This window comes from Hyperoodon ampullatus (genome assembly GCF_949752795.1).
Source record: "Hyperoodon ampullatus genome assembly, chromosome: 8".
Lineage (NCBI taxonomy): Eukaryota > Metazoa > Chordata > Mammalia > Artiodactyla > Ziphiidae > Hyperoodon > Hyperoodon ampullatus.
The window spans coordinates 53214870-53238455 of NC_136921.1; the positions used below are offsets into that span (position 1 = coordinate 53214870).

Below are 23586 nucleotides of genomic sequence, written 5' to 3' on the forward strand. Positions count from 1 at the left end.
CATGTAAGTAGAAAAAAAACAGTCGGTAGAAATGGACTCTTTATTGGGTCCAGAGGTTGGATTCAGCAATAACTTCAAAGCAGTTACAAGTGTGTTCAAAGAATTAAAGGAACTGTATCGAAAGAATTAAAAATAGACTAACAGTGAGTCAAATAGCAAGCCTCAATAAATAGAAATTATAATAGAGAACCAAATGGAAATTCCTAGAGTTGGAAAGGATAGCTGAAATAAACTTTGACCAGATATTCTCAAAAGCAGACCTGAGATAGCAGAATAAAGAGTTGGTGGATTTGAAAGATTAATAGAAATTATCCAATCCAAAGAATAAAAAAATTAGAGAAAGATGAACAGAACTTTAGAGATGCATGGGTCAGTATCATTGTTCCAAAGCATACTGTAATGGGAATCCCAGATGAAGAGAAAGAAAAGGGCAGAAAATATTATTTCAGAAATAATGGCTGAAAACTTCCCAGGTTTGATGGAGAGAATCAAAAACAGCAAGGGAAAAATGACTCATCATGTACAAGAGGACAGTACTGCTCGCTGACTTCTCATTAAAAGCAATGGGAGTCAGAGGGCAGTACAGTGACATATTTAGAGTGCTGAAACACAAAAAAACTATCAACCAGGAATTCTATAGCCACCAAAACTAACTTTCAAAAATAAAGGTGAGGGGGCTTCCCTGGTGGTGCAGTGGTTGAGAATCCACCTGCCAATGCAGGGGACACGGGTGTGATCCCTGGTCCGGGAGGATCCCACACGCCCGGAGTAGCTAAGCCCGTGCGCCACAACTGCTGAGCCTGTGCTCTAGAGCCCGTGAGCCACAACTACTGAGCCTGTGTGCCGGAACTACTGAAGCCCGCGTTCCTGGAGCCTGTGCTCCGCAACAAGAGAAGCCATCGCAATGAGAAGCCCACGCACCTCAGTGAAGAGTGGCCTCCGCTCGCCACAATTAGAGCCCGCATGCAGCGTGCAGCGAGGACCCAACACAGCCAAAAATAAATAAATTTATTAAAAAAAAATAGAAAACAAAGGTGAAATAACAACATTGTCATATAAACAAAGCCTGAGAGAATTCATTGTAGGCTCACCCGCCTTACTGGCAGTATTAAAGAAAACAGTAACTTGGATCCACAGGAAGAAATGAAGAGCATTGGAAATTCCCTAATAAATACAAAAGATATATTCTCCTATTTTTTTTTTTTTTTTTTTTTTTTTTGCGGTAACGCAGGCTTATCACTGTCGTGGCCTCTCCCGTTGAGGAGCACAGGCTCCGGACGCGCAGGCCCAGCAGCCATGGCTCACGGGCCCAGCCACTCCGCGGAATGTGGGATCCTCCTGGACCGGCGCACGAACCCGTGTCCCCTGCATCGGCAGGCGGACTCGCAACCACTGCGCCACCAGGGAAGCCCTCTCCTATTTTTTTAAAACATAAGTTTGCTTAAGCAGTAATTATAGCACTGTATTATTGGGTTTGTAACATGTATCCGTAATATATGACAATATTGCACAAAGGAAGAGGGGAAGAAATGGAGCTATATTGTATAAAATTGCTAGATCTTACCAAAATTAACCTAGCAGTGTTACTGAACCAGACTTGGGTCCATTTGTCTGTGTGCAGGCAAGCCAGTCTACTGGCACTGGGTTGTGGTGAAGGAAAGTGCAGCATTTATTGCAGTGAGCCAAGCAAGGATTCCAGGGCAGCCAGTGCTTAAAAGACCCAAAGGCTTTCAAGGAAAGGTTTATAAAGACAGGGTGAAGGAGGGGGTGGTTTGTAGGGTGTGTGATCAGCTCGTGGACATTCTTCTGATTGGTTGGTAGTGAGGTAATTGGAAGTCAGCATCATCAACCTTCTGCTTCCAACTGGTCTGGGCCCTACATGCTTGTGGGCCATAGACAGTTAACTTCTCCCACCTGGTAGGGGTTTCAGTATCTTCAAAACAGCTCAAAGGACGTGGCTCGGAATATTTAATTCCTCCTCGCTTGAGAAATTAAAGGTCCTTGACTTTGTTTATGGCTAAACTGTTACTATTTTGTCTTGCTTGACTGTTTTCCTTTCTGCATTTTCTCACTTCTCTGATTAAATTTATTGTTTGACTAAAGTTTTTCTACAGACAGAAGGTAGGCAGAGGACATGGGTGGGAGTCCTGTTCCAGGAAGGGCCCAGAGGGTCCTGCTTGGTTATAGTAGATTATAAATTAAAGATACAGAATGCAGTATTGAAGGATCATTGGGGGAAAACATTGAAAAAAAGCAGTTGTTTGTTGAACACTTCCATTTTCTCAGTTACTTTTTTTTTTTTTTTACGGTTCGCGGACTGGGGCACGAACCTGTGTCCCCTGCGTCGGCAGGCGGACTCTCAACCACTGCGCCACCAGGGAAGCCCCTCTCAGTTACTTTTGTAGATGCTAGGGATTTAAATATGTCTAAGAAATGGTTTTTTCATTGTTTATCACCACCATTTTTGTTGATCCATTATTTTATGCATATATTCTTTATACTGTTTGCTGAGGCTCTGAATATATTTCTTTCTAAAGTAATACATGTAAGGATTTTAAAATTGTAGCAAGCAAGAAAGAAAAAGGCATCTTAAAAGAGACAAAAGCTAGTGGTAGATTGTCCTATCTTTCTCAATTGGAGGACGTGATGCTAAGGCTCATTTATATTTAAACTTAGTATTTAGTATACATATGTAATTTGTTAGATAGAACAACTCTATTATTAAGTATTGCCGTGGTGGGATTTTTATTTTTTATGTTGATGCATTTGAGGTCCGAATAAATTTAAATCGCTAAACTAGAAGTTGTAGGAAATATAAAGATTTATTGATGAAACTCGTTATCTTACATCACATTCCCCTTTCACTTTTCCCACTCTCTCCTCCACATCCTTCCCTTTTCCACATATATAAAAATGTGGGCTAAAACATCTCTTGCTTTCTTAATTTTGGATAACCAAGCACAAAACCATGGGAAATGTGTGTTATGTCCATCATATACTTTTTATGAATATGTGAGATATATGTATATGTATTTTTGTGCATTGGGGAATTTTTTATATGGATTTTACTGTACGTATTGTTGTCATATATATTTCTTTTTTCTAAGCATTTCATATAGACTTTATATCATTAAGTTCAGATTTACCTTATTTTTTTAATGACTTAAATTTTTCCTAGTATAGGGAGGTACTGTAATTATTTACCCATTTCTCTGTTGAAGGAGCTTAAAGTTGTTTCTAGTTTTTCACAATTAAACTATTATAATGAAGTTCATTTTACATATATCTTTGTACATTTGGATGAAAGTTTTTGTAGCATAGATATAGAGAGATATAATTAGTTCAAATTTTGTGATTTTTTTTTTTTTTTTTTTTTTTTTTGCGGTTCGCGGGGCTCTCACTGTTGTGGTCTCTCCCATTGCGGAGCACAGGCTCTGGATGCGCAGGCTCAGCGGCCATGGCTCACGGGCCCAGTCGCTCCGCAGCATGTGGGATTTTCCCGGACCAGGGCACGAACCTGTGTCCCCTGCATCGGCAGGTGGACTCTCAACCACTGCGCCACCAGGGAAGCCCAAATTTTGTGAATTTTAAATATTGATATATTTTGCCTTTTTGTCCTATGGAAATGTTTTAAGAGTTTGTACCACCACCTGTGTGGCATATCCCAAACTCTTGCCAACACTGGATCTTATCAGTGTTTTATATTTTTTGCAGATTTAATAGGTTGTGATATCTTTTTTTTTTAAGTGAGTGGATTCTTTTTTTAAAAATTTATTTATTTATTTATTTTTGGCTGTGTTGGGTCTTTGTTTCTGTGTGAGGGCTTTCTCTAGTTGCAGCGAGCGGGGGCCACTCTTCATCGCTATGCGTGGGCCTCTCACTGTTGCGGCCTCTCTTGTTGCAGAGCACAGGCTCCAGACGCGCAGGCTCAGTGTTGTGGCTCATGGGCCCAGTTGCTCCACGGCATGTGGGATCCTCCCAGACCAGGGCTCGAACCTGTGTCCCCTGCATTGGCAGGCAGACTCTCAACCACTGCGCCACCAGGGAAGCCCCTAGGTTGTGATATCCTGTTTCATTTACCTAGTCACTGTTGAGGTTGAAAATCTTTTAATAGAATTATTAGCCATTTATATTTCTTATTATTGGAAATACATATTAGTTTCGCTTATTTATTATGCTTAATTTTTTATTGTGACACACAACAAAATTTACCATTTTAACCATTTTTAAGTGTACCGTTCAGTGGCGTTAAGTACTTCCAAATTTTTTGCAGCCGTCACCACTGTCCATCTTCGGAACTTTTTCATTTTCCCATATTGAAACTCTGTATTCATTAAACAATAACTCCCCATTCCTTCCTACCCTAGCCCCTGCTAAGTACCATTCTACTTTCTGCCTCTATGAGTTTGACTACTCTATGAACCTCATATAAGTAGAATCATAAAATATTTATCCTTTTGTGACTGGCTTATTTCACTTAACATAATGTCTTCAGATTTCATCTATGTTGTAGTATGTAGTATGTAGAATGTCATTCCTTTTTAAGGCTGAATAATATTTCATTGTATGTATGTCCCACATTTTGTTTATCCATTCATCTGTTAATTGACAGTTGGTTTGTTTCCACCTTTTGACTATTGTGGATAATGCTGCTGTGAACATGGGTGTTCAAATATCTGTTTTGAGTCCATGCTTTTAATTCTTTTGGGTATTGGCCCAGATGTGGAATTGCTGGTCATCCTGTGTTTTAAATTTTTGAAGAATCACTGTGTTCTTTTCCATAGCAGCTGTACCATTTAGCATTTCCACCAGTCATACTCAAGCATTCTAATTTTTCCATATCCATGTCAATACTTGTTTTCTGTGTTTTGCTTTTTTAATAATAGCCATTCTAATAGATGTGAAGTAGTATCTTGTGGTTTTGATTTACATTTCCCTAATAATTAGTAATGTTGGCTACATCTTTTCATGTGCTTATTTGCAATTTGTATATCTTCTTCAGAGTAATGTCTTTTGAAATCCTTTGTCCATTTTTTAATGTTTTGTTGTTGTTGATTTTGCTCATTTTTTAAAGCTCCCACCTAATGTTTGTTTACTTGATGAAGGCATGATCTCAGGCTCAAGTAGTTCTAGTAGGGAAAGTAAATCAATGATTTATATTGATCTTTTTAAAAAAACTAATTCCTCGTTACTGCCACTAGGAGGCTTAGCAAGTGTAATCAGGTTTCTTGACAAAGCCAGTGTGCATAAAAACAACCTTTTTTTTGGTAAGGTATAATTGATGTATAATGTTATATTAGTTTCAGGTGTACAACATAATGATTTGGTATTTGTATATATTGTGAAACGATCACCATAGTAAGTCCTGTTATTATCTGTTAGCATACACAGTTACAAATTTTTTTTCTTGTGATGAGAACTTTTAGGATTTATTCTCTTAGCAACTTGCAAATATGCAGTACAGTATTATTAACTATAGTCACCATGCTGTACATTACATTGCCATGACTTACTTTATAACTGGAAATTTGTACCTTTTGATCCTTTCACCCATTTCAAACACCTCCCACGCACCACCTCTGGTAGCCAACAATCTGTTATCTGTATCTATGACCTAGGTGTTTTTTTTTGTTTTTTTTGTTTGTTTTCTGTTTTTTTTTTGATTCCATATGTAAGTGAGATCATATGTTATTTTGTCTTTCTCTGTCTGACTTGTTTCAATTAGCATAATGTCCTCAAGTCCATCTGTGTTGTTGCAGATGGTAAGATTTCATCCTTTTCTATGACAGAATAATATTCCATCGTATATGTATACCACATTTTCTTTATCCATTCATCCATCAATGGATACTTAAGTTGTTTCCATATCTTGGCTATTGTAAATAATGCTGCATTGAACATGGGGGTGCATATATCTTTTTGAATTAGTTTTTGTTTTCTTTGGATAAACACCCAGAAATAGAATTGCTGGATCATATGGTAGCTCTGCTTAAAAATTTTTTTGAGGTACCTCCATACTGTTTTTCCTGCTGGCTGCACCAATTTATATTCCCACCAGGGTTCCCTTTTTTTATATCCTTGCCAGTACTTGTTTTTCTTTTTTTAAAATTTTATTTATTTATTTTTGGCTGCATTGGGTCTTCGTTGCCTCTTGTGGGCTTTCTCTAGTTGTGGTGAGTGAGGGCTACTCTTCGTTGTGGTGCGCGGGCTTCTCACTGCAGTGGTTTCTCTTGTTGCAGAGCATGGGCTCTAGGCACGCGGGCTTCAGTAGTTGTGGCACACGGGCTCAGTAATCGTGGCTCGTGGGCCCTAGAGCGCAGGCTCAGTAGTTGTGGCGCACGGGCTTAGTTGCTCCGCGGCATGTGGGATCTTCCCGGACCAGGGCTCGAACCCATGTCCCTTGCATTGGCAGGTGGATTCTTAACCACTGTGCCACCAGGGAAACCCTTGTTTTTCTTTTCTTTTTGATGATAGCCACTCTAACAGGTATAAGGCGATTTGTCATTGTGGCTGTGATTTACACTTCCCTGATGATTAGTGATGTTGAACATCTTTTCATGTACCTGTCAACCACTTGTATATATTGATCTCTTAATAATAATAATAGAAAAAATACATTCTAAATCAAAGAAGAGAGCATATTTAACAGGGGTAATGGGGTGGTATTTGAGATAAATCTTCAAAAAAAGAATCCATTGCTATTCTGTGATGGCAGTTGAGTGTAGGGGAAACATTCCAGGTAATGGAAACAAAGTACTGATCAGTAGGGGAGATGAACCTTTGAAAAGAAGTTACAGAAAGTATATATAATGCAATCTTTTTTGAGGATAGGATGAGTAAATGGATGGATGGAATAGGTCTGGAAGAATGACCAAGAAACTGTTGGCAGTGGTTTCACTCTAGTGCTTGGGGATACGAAGGCAAAATATTGTTTTGTTTCCTTTCTTCCAAGGACATTAAGTAAAGAAAGAAGAAAACTGTATTTAAAGAGCTTTAGAGCTTAAAAATCACAGCTCTGGGTTCTTTCCAGTATTTGATGCTGCTTCTACATAACTAATTTTGATTTCAGGGGTAGGAGGGTGGAGGTGAGGTGAGAAGATGAAATAAATTTTGTCATCTAAACAGTAAACAGATTATGGGTTGGACTTTAAATTTTTTTTTTTTTTTTTTTGTGGTACGCGGGCCTCTCACTGCTGTGGCCTCTCCCGTTGTGGAGCACAGGCTCCAGACGCGCAGGCTCAGCGGCCATGGCTCACAGGCCCAGCCGCTCCGCGGCACGTGGGATCTTCCCAGACCGGGGCACGAACCTGTGTCTCCTGCATGGGCAGGCGGACTCTCAACCACTGCGCCACCAGGGAAGCCCTAAAATGTTTTAAATCTTTTTTTTTTCTTTTATTGCTGTTTTGGGGGATTTCTTGAGAATGTTCATAAAAATAAGCATTCATAACTGTTTACATAGGGTTCAAATAAATTAGGCAAATGAGTAATGCCTTTTATAAATTTATTTAAAAATATTATTAAATAAAAATACATTGAGGGGTGAATAGGGTAGGAATTTTCAGGAGGCAAGATCACCAGTTTGACCTTAACATTTTTGTAAGTTTTGGCTACAAATTCGTGGTTTTTAAAGGACTTGTCAACTAAATGAGAAGTTTTCATTACTGTAGGATACCGTAGCAAGAGTAAGCCATTTTCTGATAATTTTGTGATTCCTATCTAATATGTTATTGAGTAAAAGAATATAAGAATTCCTTAATTAGGATACTAGAGTAAACCGTGTTCTCAGCACAAGTACATCATGGCTGATAATTCTTTTCCTGACATTTAGGGAATCTATTAAACTTTATCTTTCCACATAAGTGGACTTAATGTTATCAGTTAATTAACTCAAGATGTCAGTGCTGGCTTTCATCTTTTATTTTTGAAAGCTAACTTTTAAGACGAACCTGTTATTTAATGTTTTTTCTTCGTGATTTCAGTAAACTCCTAATTTGTAAAGAATAGAGAGAAAATAGGAGATAAATGATGGAAATTTTTCACCAAATGAAGGAAATCCAGGTTGTTATAGATTCAGTTGCCATTTAAGAAAGAAAGAAAGACCTGTAGTTCAAGCCTAACTTTCCTTCAGGGAAATTTTTTCATGTTTCTCAAATAATAAATTTTTGTATTCTGACATTTTCCTCTGTTTAATGGCAGTTATTCTTTTTTTTAAGGTATGGACTCCGAGAGTTTGTGGTGATCGCCCCTGCTGCAAATAATGATGCTGTTCTCAGTGAATCTAAGTGCAATCTTCTTCTGAGTTCTGTGTCTGTTGCTTTGGGAAACACTGGCTGGTAGGTGGACATTTCGAAAAACCTTGAGTTTAAGGTTTAAGAACCTTGAGTTTAAGAACTATTCTAAATTATAATTTATGAGGGAAAATTATTACTGTTAGGTTTTTGATTATGATTAAGATTAGTACTTGTACATTATTATATTGGAATAAGGTATATAAGGACAAACTCAACAAAACCTTTAGGGAAAGCATTTCTAAAGGGAAACTTACTGAAATATTACATGAATATTTAAAATGGAGAATAAATTGTACTATTTTTGTATTTTGCTTCCAAATGTTTAGTTTATTTAAATTTTGGTGCAAAATCTAATTTTAAAACTTGATGACAGAGCATCCCCTTGTTCAGCCTCAGCTAGGAACAGGCATTCAGGTAACTCAGATTTTTTGTTTCTCTGCACACGTCTTCAAATGCTTTGAAAGTGCTACGAGTATTGATTTTGAGATTACAAATAGATTTTAGTGAGTAGGCTAATTTGCGGTTATGGAAATCTTTGAATAAGGAGGATAACTATGTCTTCAAATGATAAAGTACAAAATAATTCACCACTAGTGTGGGTTTAATTTATATTGCTTAATGCCTGTGAATCAAGTTTTATTATGGTTTTGGAAAGCCTCATATGATAGGATCACTTTTATTCAAGAGAATTTTTATTCTGCTTTTTTTATGACTTTCAGCCATTTTAAAATAGTTTTCTGACTACAAAGTGCCACTGAGTGGTAATTTCTTCAGTTTATTAGTGTAAGGAGAAAAGGAACTGAGAGCGTCTTTGTTTTAAATATAAGTCTGTGGAGTATTCCTTGTTTAGTGCTTTTAAATAGTTGAGATTAAAATAACGTAATAGTGGAAAAACGTGAGATTTAGGAGTTATTCAGTGTTTAGTGAACTTAGTCTATTCCTTTTTAATTATGCCCTATAGCCAGGTGCCACTCTTTGTGCAAATTCATCACAAATGGCGAAGAACGTACGTGGGAGAATGTCAGGGTCCTGGTGTCCGAACTGATTTTGAAATGGTTCATCTTCGAAAAGTGCCAAATCAGTACACTCATTTATCAGGTCTGCTGGATATCTTCAAATCAAAGATTGTGAGTTGGCATTGATATTTTCAGTCTTATAAAAGCAGTAATTTGGTAATTTTATTGATTACATAGAAATATTTCTAATGTTGAAATGTAATTAGAAGAAAGATGTAATTGACTACATAAATTACTGTGTATGTTTAAGCAAAGTGTCCAGTTAGATTTTTAGTGTACTAATGCTCTGATTTTGTTTGTTCAGTTTGTTAACATTTATTTCCTACATTAACTCTTTATACTCCTTTTCCTCTAATAGTAATGTTGCCAACCTCACCACATGAGTGGGCTTCAGCATAGTTGCTTGTTCAGGGCTCTGACTATGAGTAACTGAGATGTGAACTCTTTGGGTTCTGAATTGCTTTTTTTTCCCCAAGGGTCTATTTAATTTGATGTTTAAGATTAATCAGGCTTATATTCTATGACTGAGAGCAGCAGGGCTGAATTGGACGTGCTCAGTATATCTTTGGTGTTCTTTAAAAACACTATCACAGAGATATGGAGGATTTGCCTGTGCTACTCTGGGGGAAGAATTAGGGTCTAGATTGAGGAGCTATTTATGAATACCTCTAGAAAAGAGAGCAAAACCAGGTAAGTAAGTGGTGGAAGGGATTCTCCACTTAGAGAAGCAGTCCCCTTGAGTGATTAAGTTGACACCCATTTCACTAAAAGTGATCAAACTTGATTAACAAACTGATATTAGATATGTCCTGGTATGGTACATTGAATAGGATATATCATCTGTGTTGCATTCCTGCTAAAAATGTTTAACATAAATCGAAACATGAGGAAACAATCACATATTTCCAAAATGAGCCATATTTTACAAAGTAAAAGCCCAGACTCTTAAAAAATGTCAGTATCATGATAGGAAAAACAAAGGCTGGGAGCTGTTTAGCCTGAAGGAGACTAAAGTGACATAACATGCATGATCCTTGATCAAAACAAAATAGCCACAGAGGACACAGTTGGGACAGTTGGGGCAATTTTTATATGGACTATATGTTAGAAAATAGTATCAATATTAAACTTCTTGAGTGTGATAACCCTTGTTCATAGGAATTACATGCTGAAGTATTTAGGGGTGAATTGCCATGATGCCTACAACTTACTTTCAGGGGTTCAGCCAAAAAAATTATTTATGTAAATACATGATAGTATGTGCGTGTATCAAAATGTTAATTGGTGAGCTTGGTGAAAGTCATACCGGTATTCATTACGCTAGCTTTGCAACCTTTCTGAAGGTTTGCAAATTTTGAAAAGGCAAAAAATGTGAGAAAAAATGCTGAAATATCTTTTTTAACATACATTGTTTGTAGAAAGATATTTAGGATTAGAATTTAATTTCATAAAAAATATGTTTTCAATTTTAAGGCCATAAATAGCAGGGTGGTAGGACTATCACCACCCAGATAAAAACGTTTGACATTTAAAAAAAAGTCTGCATATACTGGGTTAAGAAATCTAAGTAAAAACTTCTTTATACCCTTAGTCCCTTTCCTCAAAATATAACTATTGTTAGCTGTTTCTTGTGATTATCTCTATTAAAAAAAAGCATAGAAGCATATCTTTTAGAAAGTTCCACGTCTGTATGTAACTTTTTTTCGAAACCTCTCGACTTTGAAATGCTTTAAGTACTGCTTAATTCTACACGTGTTGCTTTGAGAAATTTTTGAAAAAGGCAAGTATGCGTTATTTCTACCCCATTAGTTTTACTTTGTTCTCACCAGAAGTCTTCAATTATATTTAATTATTTTAGATCAAATTCTAGTCAGATGCAAATATTAATGCTTTATTCCTCTTCTTAAAAAACGTTAGTGAACTTTATTTTCATGGATCTTTTATGTCACTCTTCTATGGTACTCAACTTCTCTTTACTGAGGACCACCTTGATCTGTGTGGAGCCTGACTTTCATTATGACTATTTACTAATTGTACTTAAAAAAAAAGTGTTCCTAATCAGTTTATCACATCATCTGTCAGACCTTTCACAAACCTCACTTGTCTAAATATGAAACATTTCTCAAAGTTGATTTGATAGAGTTGAACTTAAGATAATTGAGACCTGGTTTGGGTACTTTATTGGTTTTACATAGTTAAAGCTACCCAATATGTGGCTTTCTTATACTTTCTTTATAAAGCTATCTTTATAAATATTACTCTTTAAATCTACTAGAAGTATTCCAAGGCACTCACCCTCCACTGGCAGTTTATTTCATTTTCACAGGGATCTAATTATTAGAAAAGGCTTCATTGGCAGGGTGGCAGCAGAGGGTGGTTGTCCTTGGAATCACATAAAATTTAAGTTTAAATCCTCTTTTGCCATATAATCCTCTAAGTATTTGAAAACTCTCTCATACCCTAGTCTTTCCTTTTTCAGTTTAGATGTTCTTCATTCTGTCAGATGTTCCTTATATTTCATAGTTTTATATTCTGATTGTTGTTTTGGATATTTGTCTTTTTTAGAACTACATTTCTTCATGTTCTGGGGAAATTTTGTTTGCAGGCTCATTTTGAATGAAGGCTTTATTTACAGTTTTTAACTTTCTCTCCCATCCTGTCTAGTGGTTTTGTAATTTTGTGGTTGCTCCTCACCTGCAGAATATTTCAGACGCTGGTCTTAAAATGGTGTTTGGAGCCTTTTGCTCCGTGTTGATATTGGGGTATTGCACATTGAGTCTTGGACTCATTGGATTGCTTGCTTGGGTCATGAGAGTGGGTTTGTCCCCCGCTCACACAACTTTCCCTAGCCCCATACCTTCCAACAAGGCCACTGCATGAAGCAGGAGTGCCCTGCCCCAGGGTCTGCCTTAAGCAGAGAGTCTTACGGTACCCTCATTCTGGGTGGAGTACTTTTGGTTCCATTTAATGCAGTCCGTAATCCTGGCTCTCACTGCCTTCGTCTGCTTGTGAAACTCAGCAAGCATATGCCTTGAGCCCCATTTAACACTTTGGATTTTCTGTACCTTTTCTAAGGCCCACAAAGATATTTATGTCATGTTTGGTCCTAGACATTTCTTTTCGGTCATCTCTTTCTGTATTTGTCTACATTGCTATGTGACTGGAGCGGAGGTTATGTGTCAGATTGACCTTGTTATGGTTTCTAGATCATTTACACCCAGTTACAGGTGAACGCTCATTTGATATCTAGACCTGAGTAAAAAATAATTATTCCTGACCAGCCAGAATCTTACCTTGCTTGTCTAGGACACAGCAGCCCAAAACTGAATTAGCTTTTTTTTTTTTTGGCAGCTACCTTATTTTGTGACTTGAGATTGAGTTTGTATTCAGTTAAAGTTACTAATGACATTTATCGATGCTGCTGCTGAGCTAAATGTCTCTTTATCCCTCCTGACCAGCAATATCAGCAACACCTGGAAACTGGGTAGATATGCAGAATACTATTGAATCTACATTTTCGCAAGCTTACTAGGTCATTCCTGTGCATATTTAGGTCCTATTCCACATTAATATAGGTTAACCATTATTAAGGGAAGCTGAGATTGTGGGATGTTTGGATGATATTATTAATTTTTAAGATTTTTAATGAATGTAAAGATCTGAATTTTCTGACTCATTAATATAAACTACATGAGTGGCTGTTTGTCACAGTCTAAAAGTCTGGTTAAATATTTAAGACTGGCTTTAATTTGAGTTTATTTTCATTTAAAAGAAAGAAAAGACATCATCTTCTCAAACCTAGTGTTACACTTTATATAATAGTTTTACCTTATTTAAAAAATGAGTCACATTTTTTCCACATTCAACATGGCTGAAGAGAATAGTAAGAAATTATGTTTGTATAATTAAAATTGTATAAGATATTTTGAAAGAGCACTTTACATAATAAAATTTAATATCTCTTTTCCTGGTAGTAGCTTAAACAGCTTTATTTTAATGTAATTTGGTCTCTGGCATTAATTCATCTCTTGAGCTTTTAAGCTGTGAGAATTTCTCCCATGAAAATGATTTCCCGGGCTTCCCTGGTGGCGCAGTGGTTGAGAGTCCGCCTGCCGATGCAGGGGACACGGGTTCGTGCCCCGGTCCGGGAAGATCCCACATGCCGCGGAGTGGCTGGGCCCGTGAGCCATGGCGGCTGAGCCTGCGCGTCCAGAGCCTGTGCTTCGCAACGGGAGAGGCCACAACAGTGAGAGGCCCACGTACCGCAAAAAAAAAAAAAAAAAAGAAAATGATTTCCTAAATTCTGCACCTTTGGCTCTAATAATTTAGTGACTTTGTTTTCCTTTTTAATGGCTGGAATATCATACATTTTTCATGGCTAGAATGTGCGTGCCATATCTAACACTGTAATCTGAAAATCCACATTTCATGAAGATTGTAATTTATCCATTCCAATAGTTTGAAATTTGCTTCTGGTATTTACAAGGGTACTAACATTTACATGGTATTGTCTTTGCATTTATTTCCTAGGGATGTACTTTAACTCCATTGCCTCCAGTTAGTATTGCTATACGGTTTACCTATGTACTTCAGGATTGGCAGCAGTATTTTTGGCCTCAGCAGCCTCCAGGTGAGATAATTTAGAACTATATTTAACTTACTGAATATAAATGGAGAGAAAATATATTCAGAAATTAAAACTATTTAAGTGTGTTTCAAGTGTTTGAAATATTTGTAACTCATTTTAAATGTAATATTGCTGATTTCATTGCCTTTATCATTTTTTTCTCTTAAAAAAAGCTGTGTAGGTTGTTCTAGAGACAGAATTATTCTATACCTGACAATCTTTTTGTTTGTTTGTTTGTTTGTTTGTTTTTTGCGGTACACGGGCCTCTCACTGTTGTGGCCTCTCCCGCTGCGGAGCACAGGCTCCGGATGCGCAGGCTCAGCGGCCATGGCTCACGGGCCTAGCCGCTCCGCGGCATGTGGGATCTTCCCGGGCCGGGGCACGAACCTGTGTCCCCTGCATCGGCAGGTGGACTCTCAACCACTGTGCCACCAGGGAAGCCCTGACAATCTGTTTTTGAAAGCTAATATTATTTATAAAGCATTCCCTTGCCGTGGAACATCGTGTGCTGCAAATTAGTATGTAATGAGTAAAATGTCTGCTTTCAGAATATAGTAAGAGAAGTCACCCTCATAGGCTGCGAACAGACACGCACAGAACCTTATACAGAATAGAGTTTGAAGAAGAGGGCTAAATAAGGAAAGCAGAAAAGAGAAAAAGATGTGTATATACATATACACTTATGCTGGGAAGAGCTGTAGAATATTTTACTTTAACTTGCATTTTTTAAAAAATGTGATTAAAATGATTTTACCTACTTAACTATTGATATACTGATTCATTAGCAGTCATTAATTATTAGCCTATAATAGGCCGGCTCTGCCAGGACACAGATATGAACAGACATTATCTAAGTTCTAGAAAAGCTCAGCCTGGTGGACATTTAGCTTAATTAAGTGAGGTTTAGGTTCCTGGATGTTTCTCTCACAGAAAGTGCAATTATATCCAAGTCTATCTAATAAGAAATTTAATATAAACTTATAAAATAATTACAAGGGTTTTACTAGCCTGAAAACATTCTCCATTCTACCTTCCTCAAAGAGAAATAAATTATAATAAAATAATATTCTTTACTGTTTATTTTTGTTGCAAAATGGTTGGTTTGTTTATGAGATTGAAAATAGTAAATTGATTATCTTGGGATGATACTAAAATTAATGTAGTACATTTAGCTTTTGGTGGTTATATATACTACTACTGTTTTATTTTATATACCACTGAATAATTTGAAACTAATGTGCAGTAAAAGAACTCCATCTAAACTGCAGCAGATGGAAATAAAAGCTAAGCTGAGATTTATATTAGAAGACTCAAATGTTTGTTTTGGTAATTTTAGTTTCCAGACAACAGTACGCCTTTGTTAATGTTCTACTGCTAGTTTTTTAAAATGGACATCAAAATATTAACCTTCTTTCTCAGTGGATTGAAAGCCATATAAATTTTTAATATTTTCTGTTTTAAAGGGAAGGGACTGAACATGTAATATGGGCCAGACACTGTGCCTGGCATTTTATATACTGTTTCAGGTAATTCCCATTTACCTATGAGACAAGTATTATTATCTTTCTTAGAGAACAAAAGTAACTGGCCCAAGGCCACATGGTCACCAGGTGATAAAGTTCACATTTAAATCCTGGTCAAACTCCAAGTCCCATCATCCTTTCATTCTACAGTGTAGCTTTTCAACTTTTAATTTGACTAAAAGTTTTGTACAGTTATAGTCTATTAATAATTTTTAGCTTACTGGTTTAAAAAATGTGCTTAGGACTTCCCTGGCTGTCCAGTGGTTAAGACTCCGTGCTTCCACTGCAGGGGGGGCATGGGTTCAATCCCTAGTCAGGGAACTAAGATCCTGCATGCAGTGAGGCGTGGCAAAAAAAAAAAAAAGCGCTTATTATAAATTTTGAAGCTCTTAATTCACATCTTATAGTAAAGCTAGTCATTGTGATCTTTACTGTAAGCATTCTTTAGTTGGAAAAATGGAATGAATTGACTTGAGAAAATTTACTGAATCAAGTAATTGAGCCATATTTAATAACTAATTTTAATAATTTAGTTAGGGTGTAGATAATTGTCAAACATAATTTTAGCAAATCTGAGAGTGTTCATAACTCAACAGTAGACTTTAATTTTAGAAATTCTTAGTGTAGTGTGAATAATTAAAAACAACCATCTATTATTTCAAAGGGAAATCTTTTTGAAGTCTTTTAGAAGTGTTTATTACTTCTTCAAGAGGGATGGAGGTAAGGGGTGATATACCCTCTAAATTTTCCTCTAATCTCAGATACCATTCATAATGGAATGGAAATTCTTTTCTGAACTTCAGATATTTCTGTGTACTGTCAGCTGATATAAGGTTTTATTAATGATGACTAATTTGGGCTATTCAGAAATTATTGACAGCAAAACTGATGAATGTAGGTTGATGATTAAATTTTTTAATACTCAGATAATCTTTCTTTTAGATGCTATTAATCACATTCTGAGAAAATGAAAAGAAATTTACAGGAATAATATTCTCTTGAGTAATATTTAAGGACTATTTCAGAAGAGTAAAATTTAGAATGCATAGCTTGAATACAGCACTTCACAAATAGGAATTAAATGTGTCCTTTTACTATAACATTCTTTGGGGAAGTCTTTAATATCTAACTGTTCTCTAACTTGCTATATGTATCTTAATGTAGACACTATTAAAACTTTAATTTCTCAAAGGGCTGACCTACCTAGATTTAAATTCTTATTTCTCCATTTTTGGCTAACTGATGGAAATTTTTTTTTTCTTGTTTAGATATAGATGCCCTTGTAGGAGGAGAAGTGGGAGGCCTGGAATTTGGCAAGTTACCATTTGGTGCCTGTGAAGATCCTATTAGGTGCGAATTTCATTATATCATTTGAATTATGGGACTTTACTTTTTAAATTATATTGATGTTGATTTTACTGTGTTTTATAATATTGCAGCCTCCTGGAATGAATGTAGTACTGGAAATAGAGACCTACATGTAACAATCTGTCCATCTTTGTTTTTTTCTCTGTAACTTAAGAAGTCAAAGAGGGTTTAAAGTAATACATAAAATGTACATAATATAATTTATTGATTATTCCTTATAGAAGTGGTTCTTGGTATACTTTGGGGGAAATATTTTAAATATTGAAAAGCACAGACAGTATTTTATATAACAAACTTTCATGTGTCCATGACCCAGAATTAACAGTTGTTTTCATTTTTCCTGGCCACTTTTTCAAAATACACAAATTAAGACATAAGTAAGAGACACAAGGGTGACCTTATAGGTTACCCAGTTGCTTTTCTAGAAGAACTACTGAACTTAAAAAAAAAGCTGTTTCACAAGAAAATGCAGGGGTTGAAAAATTTAATCACTGATAGCAAAATATTTGGAAAATATAAACAGTGCAGATATAGAAACTGTCTCATTTGTTAAACTGTTTGGTTATTTTAAAAAATATATTCACATGTATACATATATCTTTAATACTCTCACATAAAGGTAGAAATAATAATACTTTTAACTTAAAAATCACTTAAGGAAGACAATAAAGTGAGTATCTTTTAAAATTGTTATTTATTATATGTACCAGGCACTATACTAAGTAAGGAAGATACCGAAGTAAATAAAACAGACAGTTTCTGCCTTCTTGGCATTTACAGTCTACTTAAAGGAAATAGATGAACTAATCACCTAAATAAACATACAGTTACAAATTGTGGGATAATTTGAAGGAAAAGTACAGGATGTAATGACAATAAAATGAGGAACTAGTTTAGATTGATATGCCATCAGTAAAGTCTTCTCAAAGCAAGTGAAATTTATTCTGAGTCTCAATTAGGGGAGGATTTAGCCAGGCAAAGAGTGAGAGAATGACCATTCCAGGTGGAAGGAACAGCCTGTTCAAAGTGCCTGGATGCAGGAAAGAGCTTGGCGAGTTTACTGAAGAAAATAGAAGGTGGCTATCATGGCTAGAATGTAGTGAGCAAGGGAGAAAGGGTGTAGGGTGGATTACAGATATATTTGTGGCCCTCCAACTGGTTCATTTATTTGAATTTCACTTAGGGAAAATTTTAGGGGGAGAGAAATAAATTGACCTGGTAGAAGTCTGAAGGTTTAATGATTAAATATTTCTTCCAAATTTATATCATGATATGGAGTCAGTCAGCAAAGGAACAAGTGATTGAAGAAGAACACAGAAATAAGTTGAGGGTAAGATGGTGCACATTGGCAGACCATTTAAATCAAACAGTGATTAGCAAATGTTGTGGGCACTATGCTTTTGAAAAGGCATCTTTGGTAGTGGAAGAGGAAATGAAGAGGCTTTTTCTGGTGTCTTCTCTCCTTGTCAAAGAAATTGTTCTATAGTTAGAGGGAGAGGAGAGGCCATAGTCATAAAAGCTTAGGAACTGAATCTGCGGTTCATACCTAAAAATATTCAAGAGTGTATAGTTCTAAACCTCTAACCATTCATGTCCTCTGATATCACATACTGTTTGTGGGCTTTTTTTTTACATTAAAAATTAGTCTTATTTAAAATAATAAATTCACGTTCAGTGGAAAAAATTTAGATAACGTTAAAAAAGGCAAAAATCCTATGTTTAGTAGTTAGATTGTTTAGTTGCAAATGGTATTCGTCAACTCTAATTCAAGCAAAAAATCAGTTTATTGGAAAAGTATTTGGTAACTCAAACTCAGAAGTTTAATTGGGACCATTGTAGAACTGGGCTCAGAAAATAGGCTTGAGCCAAGGGTGCCTAGTTGTCCGGTTCATAACCAAGGTTACACTGCATTGTTGTGTAGTGCTGGCCCTGCTCTCACAGTGAATTCCTAACTGTACTTGTAGATTCAGTGTCTCAGACAGGAGTTGCTAGTTAGGCGAGCATCACCAAATATCAGAGAAGTGAAATAATTGGCCCTTTTGGCTTCTGTACTCTCCAGACATAAGAAGTGGGTTCAGAATCTAGACAGGAAAAAAAAAATCAGTAAATTCATAACCCCCCTACTCATAGGTGATCACTGACAACAGCTTGTTATACGTGCTTCCAGTATCTTTCATATGCATGAAGTAGGTATATATATGTACATGTTTATGTATATATATGCAACAAGGGCCCCCAACACCACCCTTAGGTTGATTTGCTATGAAGACTCACAGGACGCAGCCATAGTTGTGCTCATGCCTATGATTTATTACAGCAAAAGGATACAATGCAAAAAATGGCAAAGGGAAAAGGCACATAGGGTGAGGTCCAGAGCAAACCAAGGACAAGCTTCCTCTCCCAGTGTAGTCACACAGGACATGCTTAATCCTCCCAGCAATGAACTGTGACATGTATGAAAGGCTGTCTACCAGGGAAGCTCATTAGAGGCTCAGCACTTGGGGTTTTTAATCAGAGACTGGTCATGTAGGCACCCTCTGCCTAGCATGTGCCAGAAGGAAACCAGATATTTGCATAAACTGTATTGTTTGCACAGGTAATTTAGGCAGAGTGAGCCATTCTTATCAGGGAATGGTAGGAATCCTCCTGAAATTCAAGTTTCCAGATGTCAAGCCAGGGGCCAGCCTTGCAAGTGGGCCTTTCTAAGTATCAGGCCTGCTATGATAACTCTTTTCTGCACAGTATTTTTGTACATTTTATAAATGTATGTCATCTTGTACATTTTTTGTGGTTTTTTTTTTTTTTTTTTTTTTTTGTGGTACGCGGCCCTCTCACTGCTGTGGCCTCTCCCGTTGCGGAGCAAGGCTCCGGATGCACAGGCTCAGTGGCGATGGCCCACGGGCCCAGCCGCTCCGCGGCACGTGGGATCTTCCCGGACCAGGGCATGAACCCCTGTCCCCTGCATCGGCAGGCAGACTCTTAACCACTGTGCCACCAGGGAAGCCCCTGTGGCTTGTTTTTGATTTTATAATTTCACATGAAAACTTTCTGAAATTTAATATTCATCTATAATAAGAGGTCAGCAAACTATGACCGGTGGACCAAATCTGGCCAATAGCCTGTTTTTGTATAGGTAATGAGCTAAAAATGCTTTTTACATTTTTAAGGGTTTTAAAAGAAAAAGAAAAAACAAGAATGTAACAGAAACTACATGGCCCATAAAAAGCCCCAAATACTCTCTGGTCCTTTATAGAAAAAGTATGCCAATCCCTGATCTGTATCGTGGTGTTTTCAACATTGAGATATAATTTATGTACCATAAAATTCACAATTTTAAAGTATACAATTCAGTGTTTTTAGTGTTTACAGAGTTGTGCAGCCATCATCCGTCTCTAATTCTGGAACACTTTCATTTCCCCCAAAAGAAACCCCTCACCTCTTAACTGTCATCCCCTCCTAGGCTCCCTAGGCCCTCTAGCCCTAGACAAATACTAATCTACTTTTTGCTTCTATGGATTTGACTATTCTGGACATTTCATATAGATTGGGTTATACCATATATGACCTTTTGTGTCTGGCTTCTTTCACTTAGCATGTTTTAGAGGTTCATCCACATTTAGCATGAATCAATACATCATTGCTTTTTGTGAGTGTATAATATGCCATGGTATGTAATACTACCACATTTTATTTATCCATTCATCAGCTGATAGACGTTTGGTTTACCTATACTTTTTGGCTGTTATGTACAGCATAGTTTTTTCTTGCAGACATTAACTTTATATGAATGTGCTACCGTTTGCTAAACCAGGTGTTTACAGTTTTATTGTATTATAAATAATGACCACTTTTAACATATTTATATGTACATCTCTGGCTATTTACTGCAGATACAATTCTAGAAGTGGAATTGTTGAGTCAGGATATATATATATACAGTATTAAAGCTTATGGAGATATTTTACATTTTGTTTATTTTAGTGAACTCCACTTAGCAACTACATGGCCTCACCTGACTGAAGGTATCATTGTGGATAATGATGTTTATTCGTAAGTATGTTAAGAGTAGTACATTGAGGTTCACAAACTTCAGTAGAATAAATTAACTGCCAAGTGGTTAGCAATTTTTCTTTGTATCAGTTTCTGATACAGTTGGTTGTTGTTTTTCTGTTCTTAAAGATCACTTTTTAGACTGATTGATATGTATTATAGATGTGTTTTAAGCTGTGGGCTTTGGAGATAGGGTCCTTAGTTCCGGGAAGATGAGCAATCTGAATCTTACTTGGTTTTAGCAAAGGTGTTTTTAAGCAGTTTGGGATTCAGTGCATAATTCTGTTGAACTTTTCTTAGCTGGTAAGAAGCATTTGATAAAGGACTTTGAAGAGATGATGGTTATCAAAATATGTGGGAATAATATTTGGTCATTAAATGTCAAATAACAGAGCATCCATGTCATATACTCCTGTGCAATAGAAAATTGCACAGGAAAAAAAATTGAAAATTACAGCGAGCGCTATCCTGGAAGAACATGGAGAAGGAGGAACATAATTTTAGTACAGTCTCATGGTTGATGCAGAACAGTGAGAAATAGAAGACTTTTTAAAAAATAATTAAAATAAATGTGTTATATTTTCTGATGGTAGAAGTAACATGAACTTTTAAAATCAGATGATTTAGATGCATAAATTAAAAGAAGAAAGTAAAGACTACCTACAATTCCATTACTTAAAAAGTAACCAGTTAGCATTTTGGGGGTATATCTTTTTAAGGTATAAATTTATGTATTAATTTGCTTCATTCATTTAATATATTTATTCATTTAATAAATGTAGATCTGTGTTGTCAGTTTTTAAATTGCTGCATAGTATTCCATTAAGTGAATGCACCATAATCTGTTTTAACTGAGAAAATGGGGCACTTTTGATCTTGTGGAAATTTTTATAGTTTCTTTTTTTATTAATAGTGTAACAGAAAGCAGATTAAAATTATTATGGATTTTTGCTTATTTCGTTTTCTTTATTCCTAAAATGTAATTCTCATTAGATTATCATTATATGTTGCCTGTCAGGATCATTTTTATGTTTTTTGATTAGTTTGTTTTGATTTTGGTTTTTCCTTTTGTGCTTTTTTTTGTCTAAGAACTTTGGTGTCTTAAGGTTTTATTTTTTTAAACTTATCTAAATGGTCTGCATATGAATAACAGTAAGTTTAAGGGAGGCAAAATGGATTGCTTGTCCTTCTATATAATGTTTTTATTAGACTGCATTTTGGTAAATGTATGAGTCTTGCAGATTGCCATAAATAGGATCTTGTGTTTATTGTTTTGCATTTTAGTGATTTGGATCCTATTCAGGCTCCCCATTGGTCTGTTAGAGTTCGAAAAGCTGATAATCCTCAGTGTTTGCTAGGTAAGATATTTATGTTCCTTTCCTGAAATAACACAAATCTGTCTATCCTCCATATCAGGAACACTGAATGTATTCTTTATACTTTATTTCACCTATCCGAAAGTGTTTTTTATTTTTATTTTTTTACATTGTGACCTCCTCGGTTAACTCCATTAAAAATAAATCTTTGTCAACAGCAGTGAATCATTCTAGTTACTCTTGAATAGTACCAGCAGACTTGCTTTCTTGTCATTTGGTTTTAATCTGTCTATACCTCAAAATTCTCTATATTTTCCCATGACCTGAGTTTTATCCTCCTGATGCTTTTATGTCACTCCTTTTTTCCCCTCCTGTGGCATACTGTGCATCTTCCATTGTAGTGAGTGGAACCCCTTTTTGTCTTTTGCAGTCCACACTGAATTTGACAATCTTCTTAGAGCCCTTCTATAGGGCTCTATATTGTACCTGCAAATCTTTTTTCTGATAGAGGAAAAGAGGTGTTAATAATCTTGTACACATCATAGGGATATCTGAAGAAGTCAGTGGAATAACATAAATAGAAATACTTTAAAAGCTATCCCTTGGTATTCAGATCCTATTATTATATCCCATGTCTAGAATTATCTTTCCCTTCCCATTTTTGTAGATAATATCTCTTTCATGAAATCTTGTGAACCCGTCTCCTCTTTCCAGTCTTTTTCTCTTATATTTAATACACATGAAAATTATTTTCTCCATTTCTGTGTTCATCCATGCCACCTTTATTTCATTTAACCTGATAAATTACCGTTCAACCAAGGAGTTATTGATGACAATATTAGGGCATTTCTCTAAAGCATTTTTTTCTTGGGCTCTTTATCATTCATCATGTGCTGTTCATTAAATGCTTATTAGCACTGCCATCTGTGCTAACTATATAATAGTGAATACAAAGATAAGGTAAAATTCCTGCCATCAGTGAATTTGTCTTGGGGTATAGGGAGATAGTAGAGGGTTTATATCAAGAGTTTGAGTTGGATAGACCTTGTTTGAAATCCTAGATCCACCAGTTTGAGCAAGTTTCACAATCTCTTGCAGTGTCAGTAAGATACAGGTAACAATAGTACATACTTCAGAGTGTTAGTAAGAGGATCAAATAAGATCATGTACGTGTGTGTATGTGTGTCACATTTAACGCAGTGCCTGTCTATAATGAGTATTCAATAAATGGTTTCTCTTGTTTAATCTTTGATTTACTAAATTATTAAATTTAGCCACTAAATTTCTTCCTAGTTCCTTATTATTCCTCAGCCGCTGACTTTTGTGTTAATTACAGAGGACCTTAGAATTAAAAGTATTCTCATTTTAAGTTTCTGTCCCTTAATCTCACCCTGT

The 23586-nt window shown here is 36.1% G+C and overlaps 1 protein-coding gene across 2 annotated transcripts in view; it reads left to right on the forward strand.

Annotated features, from left to right (window-relative positions):
* Nucleotides 1–23586, forward strand: part of RAB3GAP1 (RAB3 GTPase activating protein catalytic subunit 1) — a 123554-nt gene that overhangs the window by 58834 nt on the left and 41134 nt on the right. For both annotated transcript variants that reach the window (XM_079710162.1, XM_079710163.1), the window contains exons 6-11: nt 8214–8333; nt 9253–9418; nt 13838–13937; nt 16726–16807; nt 20807–20875; nt 22160–22233. In XM_079710162.1, coding sequence (XP_079566288.1) covers nt 8214–8333; nt 9253–9418; nt 13838–13937; nt 16726–16807; nt 20807–20875; nt 22160–22233 — 611 coding nt within the window. The remainder of the gene's footprint in view (nt 1–8213; nt 8334–9252; nt 9419–13837; nt 13938–16725; nt 16808–20806; nt 20876–22159; nt 22234–23586) is intronic.